The sequence below is a fragment of the Mus caroli genome, unplaced genomic scaffold (assembly GCF_978045245.1).
Source record: "Mus caroli unplaced genomic scaffold, Mus_caroli_1 scaffold_17, whole genome shotgun sequence".
NCBI lineage: Eukaryota > Metazoa > Chordata > Mammalia > Rodentia > Muridae > Mus > Mus caroli.
In genome coordinates, this window is record NW_028227272.1 from 17,004,973 (window position 1) to 17,014,314 (window position 9,342).

The following is a 9,342-nucleotide window of genomic DNA, read 5'->3' on the forward strand; positions in this document are numbered from 1 at the left end:
GGATGCAAGTCTTATAAACAAGTATGTAACAGTGCAGACACACCAGAACTAAAGGCTCTGAAATCTGTGGCTTTCACAAGGGAGTTTCTGTGAAGAGGCATTGGGGATACAGTCCACAGAGGTAGCTGGCTGGGAAGCAACAAAGCAGAGCCCTGGAGAGTAAGTAAGGCTAGCTGGGGGCACAGGTCAGTGTGGGTGCAGACAGCGCCCTGGGCTTTGGGTAGCATACCCTGGCCAGTAGAAGCCAGAAGTCCTGAGTTCTGTCCCTCAAAGTATGGAGAGGTAAGGCCTTCCTTCAGCGTGTTAATGGACTGTCAGGCTTTCTGATTAGTTGACCTGATAATGTACACACACCTGATTGAGGCAGTTCCCACATTGTGGATATGGAATAATTAATATTGAATACTCTTCTCAAATTAACAGATTAAACTGCTTTATTTTTCAAAACTTACAGAATATAAAAGTTATTAAATTTATAGGAATTTTAGCAGGTATGATAAAGTATTTTTAAAAATTTGGGCTGGAGAGATGGCTCAGTTGAAATGCATGCAGTACCTGAGTTCAGTCACCAGAACCCACATAAAAATGGCAGGCATGGTGGTGCACACTTAAAATCTGAGCACTGGAGAGGCAGCAGAGATGGGCAGATCACTTGAGGCTTGCTATACAAGCAGCCTAAGCTACTTGGCGAGCCCTGGGCCAGTGAGAAAATGAAGGGTACCTGAAAAATACTCTGTCCTCTGTCCTCTACACGCGCCTGCACATCCATGAACACACACCCCATACATACAGGAATACACACGTACACAGAACGCCATATACACACTCCCTTCTCAGAGATGAGCCCTGCTCATCCTCCAGTGTATTTTTCTGGTCTTTGTGCACATTGTGTGTAAGGTGGACTCAGGACTAAGAGAACAAGGCTGACATTGGCCTTGGTGGCTTCTTGGTTGCTCGTGGAACCATGTGACCATACTCAGATCTGCAATGAGGAGGGACTTCCTAAGGGCAGGTTTTCATTTCTCAGGAGGACTGGTGAGAAGAGCTTTGTGGCACACGGCTGAGGTCATGCATCTCTACACCAAGAGTGAATGCAGGGGCTGGGGGTTGCTGGACATGTGGTGTGGTCACTAAGCAGTGTACAGCTAGAGGCTTTTAGCTGGGGCATGCCAGTGGCTACAGCAGGTCCAAGAGGTACCTGGAAGAGTTAAAGTGGAAAGGACTATTGAGGAGCCATGCTTGGCTGGCTTTCCGGAGGATGTCCTAACAAGCCAGCAGGGTATAGGTAATAGCAGCCTCACTTTCAGGTGCAGAAGTGGAAGTGCTCACTGTCCCTGCCAGTGAGGAAGCAGCAGTGGCACAGATGGCCCCTTTCCCACTTAAGAATGCAGGAAAGCTGAAGTGGAAAGAAGGTAACACCTGCAGCCCTGAGCAAGAAGGGTTTGGAGTTCACAAGCTTCAAGGATATTAGCGAAGTTACACTATATTACGGCCATTATTGGGAGGCCACAGGGATGGGAGAGAATATGCCTGTGTTTATAACAAGTTGCTGAAGCACATTTTTGCATTTTAGTAAATTGTTAATCTGCCCAGCAGGCAATCGTTTCCCTCTTAGGAACACTGAGCATGCAAGCTGACAAATCTAGAGGATCCTTGGCGTATGCATATGGTTGGTAAGAGGGAGGCTGGGCCTGCTAGCACCTCTGAGGGGATGTTGTGTGGGAGGTCTGAACTGCTTCCTCAGCCATGGCTTTGAAACACCATCAGAACTAGATGCTCCCATGGGGAGAGCCTGGGAAGAAAAGAGAACCACAAGGAAGTCCAGTGTCTTACCAGACACTGTGCCAAACCTCTCAGGCTCTTTCCAGTGTTTGAAGGGGTGTGCAAAGGGGAATGGGCTTGTTCCACACAGGCGTGCTGGCTGGAATTTATGGAGATGAGTTTACCAAAGACAGGATGTGTTATCCCCTCAGCAGGGTAGTAAGTAGCTAACCAGAGTTGGGGAGCCTAAAGCTCTATAGGCGATGCTTCCAGCTCCTCGGGAGTATGCAGGGTAGTCCCTTCTATCCTTGTGTTGAGGGGGGACAACTGAAATTAGTAAAATGGGGTGAATGCCATTCGTGCTTTCAAGGTTCCACTCACCCTAGGAATTGTTTCCTTGAAACAGGATCTTAGCTATAAAGAAATTACATGGTTGAGATTGACATGGATGATCTCCCTGGACACATATCACTACCATGAGAGTTGTGTGCGAGTGATTATATATTAAAACACACACACATAAACTCCCTAAAGATTTTTGTTGTCTTGAAATTGGGTGTGTAGCCTTGGCTCTCCAGGAACTTGCTATGTAGATCAGGAAGGCAATGAGTTCAGATATCCTTCTGCCTCTGCCTCTAGAGTGCTGGGGTTAAAGGCATTACTCCTGGCAACCTATTGATACCCCCTCCCCATTTGTTTTGCGGCAGGGTTTCTCTGTGTAGCTCTGGCTGTCTTGTCACTCGCTCTGTAGACCAGGCTGGTCTCAGACTCACAGAGATCAGCCTTTGTCTCCCTCCATTGGGATTAAAGGCATGTGCCACCACTGCTGAGCTAAATTTCTTAATGGTAAGCACGCGAGTAACTGCAAAAAGATGAGGATACAGCCTGGATACTATCATACATCATCAAAAATAAGTAAATAAATAAATAATAACATGCATCTTGGGGAAACCATCCAAAGTGTGAAACCGACATACCAAGGACTTGGTAGTGTGCACCTTTCTTAGTCTGGAGCTGTTCAGGTCACAGCTGAATTGATCATCAGATTTAAGAAGTGAAGGATGTCAAATGGCAATTTAGAAGACAAGAAAGTCTCCCTCCCTGCCACCACTGGAGGACAGATGGGGAGGCTTGAGTGCAGCTGGTGGTGTCCTGTCCCTTTGCCTCCACACCACGCCATGCCCAGAGCCAGCAGCCATGCTGCTGTAAGCAAAGGAGCAGGCCAGGACTCCACCTGGTAGGTCTGGCTGTGCTCGGCTTTCCCAACCATGGCTTCCACTGGTCACACATTGAGAGTCTGAGGAGCTGATGTCTGAAAGATGGCTGAGGGATTAGGTGTGAATTTCCTCACCTCTGGAACCTGAAAAAGGAAGTGGGGCGATATTAGCGGGCTTTTTCCTCATCTTGTCCCAGTCCAGGGCTCTGAGAAGAGAATCCCTTGCCCCGGGCAGCACAGTGGAAGTTAGCAGAGTGAGCTATGTCCCGGGGAACATGCGCCTCTTCTGCTTCCCTTTGCCCTTTAGTTGGGATGAAGGTGCTAAGTAGTCCTGCAGTGCTTGAAGGAACGCAAAGCCTCACACACGACATGCCCTTGCTATACCACAGAGAAGTGCTTGAGTCAGTTTGGTTTTAGTATTTCCACAGGGAACGAGGCTATACTGAGGATAGAAGTTACAGCTTGTATATGCACCCTACCACTGAGCTACATTAAAGTCACTAGCCCTAGTAGTAGTGTACAGGCCGGGGTTTAAGAGGAGAACAGACGCTGCTTACTAGGGAGGCCAAAGATGCCACCTAGCCAATGGCAGAGGAGCTTTTCTGCTCTTAGGTACATTTTGTTGGACGTTCCTGTCCTTATGACTCCCAAACCTTACCCTGGAGAATAGGCATCTGTCTTCCCACCCTCAGGCTGACCTGGAAGCTGGCCCCAGGGCTGGGGTCCCATCCGGAGCTGTGAGTTGTGATGACTCTGGCTGTTCTTGCCTTTGTGGATCTTGAGGGCTTCACTCCAGTCCAAGCTTGGAATTCCTGTCTGCAACAGAATACAATCTCAACCTTGCCCAGGGTCAGTCATTCCTTTCCTGCACCCTAGCTTCTCAAAAGAAGCCCTAGTCACTGGTGGTCTGCTTCGGTTCCTAGTGATGCTTTATCCTTCCTCACAACCGGGACCAGATGCACCAGTTGTTCCAAGCAGATGGACCACCTTAGGAAGAGTTGCTCTTCTGTTCTGAATGCTCCACCAAGAAACCTCAGCCACCCAAACTCAGGAAAGCAGTGGCAGAAAGCACTTGGAAGAAACTTACAGTGGTCAGGACTCACATGATGGAATGAAAGGACCAAGTGTCCCATGGGTCTTCTGGTTGCCACATGTGTGTCGTGATATGTGCACATGTTACGCATGTACATACACAGGCACAACAAATGTAAAACAAACCAAAACCTCTTTAGTAAGTCACAGGGTTAGATAAATGACTTAGCAATCATGTATATACTCCTCTTGCAAAGGGCTACAGTTGAGTGTCCAGCACCCACATCTCACAATCACCAGGAACTCCAGCTTCAGAGGACCTGATGCCCTCTTCTGGCCTGTTAGGAACCTGCCCTCACATTCACAAACAGAAATACACATGACTTTTAAAAGTAAAACAAAATCTCTTTAAAAATCTTTGAGAGTTACAGTAGCCATCTCAAAACAAAAACCTCCAAGCTGGTCTGCAGTCTGAGCTCCCATAAGCCACTTCACTGGAAGGAAAGAACTGGCTAACTCAGCGCCCTGTCACTAAAAAGGCTCAATTCTACTCCTGGGGACCTCTTAATCTTGTCAATGACCCTACTAAAGAGTAAACTCAGCAAGGCCATTGTGTTGTGTCATACCCACCCACCCATGACCACAGGCGCAGGAATCAGCCAGCCAGGGCCAGTGTCTGCCTGTGCTAGGCCCTTCCCCTACACTGGCCCTGAAAACAAGGGAGTCTTTTCTTGGCAGCATCAGAGCTGATCCTCACTGGGCAGGCAGATGGCATGGGCACGGGAAGCCATTGCCTGCTTCGGTCAACACAGTTTTGGGTGTAAAGAAGAGCTGAGCCAGGGCCTGTCATAATTTTTGCTTCCGAAGCTTCAGTGTTCTAAGGACCAGCTATCTAAACCATTCACTGTTCTCTTTCTCCTGGGAAGGCAGGACCTCCCCCTGAGCATGCCCTTCTGTCCCCAGCTATCTCTGAGCTGTGCTCCAGGCAGACTAAGCCAGCTGCTCTGAGGTGACAGCAGGGGACTCAAAGCAGGAAGAACCTATAGCAGTCCCTGGGGTGTTGCAAAAGATGTTCCAGCCAAGAGGGCTTGTGATGGAATAGAAAAAGTGGCATCAGAGGTAGAATTACCAGAGCCCTGGCTACCCATGGAGGACTATGAGTAAGGTGGACTATAGCTTACACCAAGATTAATGAAAGAATACAAGCCTTGCTGTGCTCCTTAAAAAGTATCAAGCGCTTAATATGTAGCTTTGGCTGCCTGGAACTTGCTATGTAAACCAGAGCTGATCTTGTACTCCTAGAGATCCACCTGCCTCTGCCTCCCAAGTACTAGGATTGAAGGTGTGCACAACCATGCCCAGGTACTCCCTCCCCCAGCCCCCATCTTTCATGGACCTGACCAGCCTCAAAAGAATTATGGAAGCACTGTTCTGGGAGGAGCTAGCCAGCTAGAGAGCCCCAAGACAACTCCTATGCCTATCTGGCCAGATAAATAAGGCAGACCACGCCTTCCATGACAACCAGAAGACAAGTGAAACAGGACCTGTTAGCAGGGAGAGATGGAGGCCTAAGGGGTCCATAACACTTCAAGACTGTAGGTCAGGAGTGGCCACAAACCTAATCTATTACTTTTGGGTCTCTAAATTGTTTTCTGAATGCCTATAGCAGTTCACTTGGGTGAAGGATATCTTACAAGATGAATGGTAGGATGGGATTACTCCAGCCTCTGGGACCCCAGAGGCTAGAGAGCTTAGTGCTGAGGAAGATCAGTAGTTATCCTGGGCTGGTCTTGGGGATGAGTGAGGACTGGTCAGCCAGGCTCTTAGTATTCCAGTTCTCCAGGGAAGGAAACTGTTCCAAAGGCAGAGTGTACACTTGGAAAAGCAAGCCCCCATCTGTCAGTGATTTTCCACGGCTGACTTCAAGACTCAATTTGAGAAACTGTCTCCGAGGAGGTGGCCAACGATCTGTATAAACCATTTTAGGAAAGGACTACAAAATTGGTGCCTGAGTCCCACTCCTTTCTGTGCTGTTCAGAGCCATGTGTTTTGAACTACTAGCTCAATTCCTCATTTGTAGAGGAATAGCAAGAACCATCATGTTAAGTGGAGAACAGTAGCCAGCACCTTACCATCAACAGAGCTTGGGGACCCTACAAGGACATTCAGCGGGCCATGTGCTCCATGTGGGTAAAACAGCTTCTCATAACCAGCCATGATTTTCTGGAATATCCCTTATGAAGAGGGGCTTGCACCAACATCCCCAAGCCACTAGTTATGATACGTGGCTTCCTTTCTTCCCTGCAAGCCCAACCAATTGTTTGACGGCTAGAATCTCAAGCTATTGCAGAGTAATGCGCAGGCAGGACCATTGTAAGGACCGTGAACATTCAGACCTCTCCTGCAGAGGATTCAGGTTCCTAATATTGGCAGTCAGTAAGCCTGCCTGCCCTGCCACCAGCAATGCCAGACAGCTCCACTTGAGTCCACGAACACAAGGCCTTGCCCTGCACCACACACACCCATTAAGTACCTTAAGGAACAGAGTCTTAAGGTGGAACCTGTCCTGCACTTTGCCCCCTTTGACATGTGTGTGTTTGAGATTCACCATCTGTACCTGCAGGGCTTCAGTGTCCCACCCTATGACAGACCCATATCAGGGCATCCCCAATATCAGGACAGCAGGGCTGTGACCATCTATCTGTACAATGTCCCCATGTGCCATTTTTATTATGTTTTAAGTTTTATTTTTTAGTTATGTGTATGTGTGTGTATCTCTCTTGAGTGTGGGTATGTGCAGTGAGTGTGGATACCCCAGAGGCCTTGAAGTTAGAGACAATTGTGAGATGCCTGGCTTGAGTGCTGGAACTGAACTCCCATCCCATGGAAGAGCAGTGCACTCTCTTAGTCACTGAGCCACCTCTCCAGCCCTGTGGACCTTTTAGTCCTGAGCTCCCATCCCACCTTCAAGGAATCTAGACGACAAAATTCCTAAAATATTCAAACACCTGTAATAAATATGGAGTGGTGTTTTAAATAGTCCCAAACTAGGCATCACAGATGAGACCAAAAAAAAAAAAAAAATGTGCTTATGCCTATGGCTGTATGCCTAACAAAGGGCTAACATACATTACGGTTATTAACATTCAGAACATCTCTCTATGGTCAAACATTACATTAAGTTAAAAAAAAAAAAAAAGTAATGGAGTTATAATGTGTGAGCCTGACAATCCGAGATGGATCCCTGGAATCCACGGCAGAAGGGGAAGAGGAGTGACTTTCTAAAGTTGTCTTCAGATCTGCTCGCTCCTCCTCTCTTCCCCCTCTCCACACTAATATATATTAAATATTTTAAAACATCGCAACAGCAAGAATAAGATAGTGGAGGAAACCGAATGTGTATGCATTCATTGTATACTAAGAATTGGGAAGATCCATCTGTTTGGGAAGGAAGGCGTGAGGGTGTTAAGGCAGAATTTGTTATTTTTATTTCTAATTCCCCCATTATGAGCATTCATTACCCTTCTATGTAGAAAGAGGAGGCAAGAAGTCCTCAGTTGGCCAAAGCTGTTAAGGGTGCAAAGGACCTTCCTTCAGTGGGATCTTGAACAGTGCAGGCACTGGCCCTGGGCACGGCGTGGGGCGTGGGATGAGGGGCTGTGCACCGCCCTCTTTGCTCACCCCACAGAAGTTAAAAAAGAACAATCTGAGACCGAAGGAGGAGGAATCGAATCGAGGGAGGGGTACTCCCTTACGGGGTGCGCTCATCCTGGATCCCAGGGTAGGGAGCAGTCGGGAACACAAGGCGAAGCCTGCAGTGTCAGGAGACCAAAGAGATGACCCCAAAGCTCCCCTGTCACTCTCCAGATCCTGTGGTATTCAGCCTTCGTGCTCTCCCCGCCCCCACCCCCGTCTCGGGGCTCCGTTTCCTCCCACCGCAGGTCCAGATTCGAAGCATTCCTCTGCCGCAGCCAGCTACCCACCTATAAGACGTGGTCGCTACTACAGCTGCGTCCGCGTCCCCGACCGGCAGCACGTAGACCGTCCGGGTGGGGGGCGCCGAGGACTGGCCTCTGCGGCCGCCCGGCCCCGGTGGGCGCTCTTGAGCCGCATCCCGGGACCCGGCGCGCGCGGTTCGCACACCGAAATCGCGCTGGTACTGGGTGAGCGGCACAGCGCGGCTGGACTCCCGCGCTCCTGCGACCGACGGGTTCCCGCGCGAGACGCTGCAGTCTGCGCCCGGCTCCTCGCTCCCGGGGTCCGAGTAACCGTGCAGAGTCAGCGGCACCGCTACGTCCGAGCGGTCCAGCTGGTTCCATCGCCGGGCCAGGCAGCACAGCCGGCTGATGCAGGGCCACGCCATGCCGCTCGGCCGCGCGCCTGCGCCGCGCGCGCGCACTACCCCACTGCCCCCGCGCAACCCTGAGCCCCGCAAGGACGGCCTGCGGGCAGTCCTAAACCCAGAGTTCCCCGAATGTGAGCTCAGAAATCAGACCTGGGCTTCACCGAGAGCGAGGTCGGAGGGAGGCATTTCCTCACCATCACTAAGCCTGCTACTTTTTTTTTGTTGTTTGTTTTTTGTTTTTTAAAGGAACAATCAATCCATCAAGAAGGCTCTGGCGGCCGGACCAGAGAACTCTGTTGGCATTTGTGGACACGGGTGGCTGCAAAATAGAGTTAAACTGTGCCTAGCGGGCTCAGTGTACGTGCATGTGTGCGGGTGTGCGGGTGTGTGTGTGTGTGTGTGTGTGTGTGTGTGTGTGCGCGCGTGCGCGTGCATCTGTGTGTGTATGTGATATGCTATGCCTGTAAGTGTGGCCCATGCATATGAGGAGACTAGTGGTAGCAAGTGTTTTCCTCTATGTCTTGCTGCCTTATTGATTTGAGACAGGGTCTTGACTGGGTTGGAAGCTTGATGTTTTGGATAGGCTGCCTGCAGTGAGCTCTTAGAATCCACCTGTCTTCTGAGTCTCTTGTCCAAGGCTAAGTTTACAGCCATGGGCAGCCATGTCAGGCTTTCTGCACGAAGCTAAGGGTTGAAACTCCTACCTCATACTTTCCTAGCAAGCCCTCTTACCCACTGAGTCATCTCAGTCCCAAATGTGGTCTTACAAAGTACCCCCGTTCCTCCTGACAAAATTAAGTGAAATTCACTCTTACAGACTCTGGGGCCAGTGTAATAGCTCAGTGGATGAGGATTCCTGCTGCCAAGCCCAAAGACCTGGGTCAGATCCCTGAAAGCCACTGCTGGAAAGGGAACTGATTCCCACAAGTTGTCTTCTGACCTTCTGTATGTGTGCCATGGGATATGTGCTTGTTCCCCAATGATAAAT

At 49.6% G+C, this 9,342-nt stretch overlaps 1 protein-coding gene across 1 annotated transcript; it reads right to left on the minus strand.

Annotated features, from left to right (window-relative positions):
- Positions 1–421: 421 nt before the first annotated feature.
- Positions 422–8,381, minus strand: Map6d1 (MAP6 domain containing 1). The gene is made up of 3 exons (XM_021185660.3): positions 7,993–8,381; positions 3,676–3,793; positions 422–3,121 (listed from the first exon to the last, which is right to left on the minus strand). The coding sequence occupies exons 1-3, from the start codon at positions 8,370–8,372 to the stop codon at positions 3,044–3,046; spliced, it is 576 nt and encodes a 191-aa protein (XP_021041319.1). The 5' UTR covers positions 8,373–8,381; the 3' UTR covers positions 422–3,043.
- Positions 8,382–9,342: the final 961 nt, after the last annotated feature.

Excerpts from the sequence above, each read along its gene's own strand:
- Map6d1 (XM_021185660.3), bottom strand. The coding sequence starts at position 8,372 with ATGGCGTGGCCCTGCATCAGCCGGCTGTGCTGCCTGGCCCGGCGATGG. Across the intron at positions 3,794-7,992 it reads GTAGCGACCACGTCTTATAG|ACAGGAATTCCAAGCTTGGA; the intron begins GTGGGTAGCTGG and ends ATTCTGTTGCAG. Across the intron at positions 3,122-3,675 it reads GCCCTGGGGCCAGCTTCCAG|GTTCCAGAGGTGAGGAAATT; the intron begins GTCAGCCTGAGG and ends TTCCTTTTTCAG.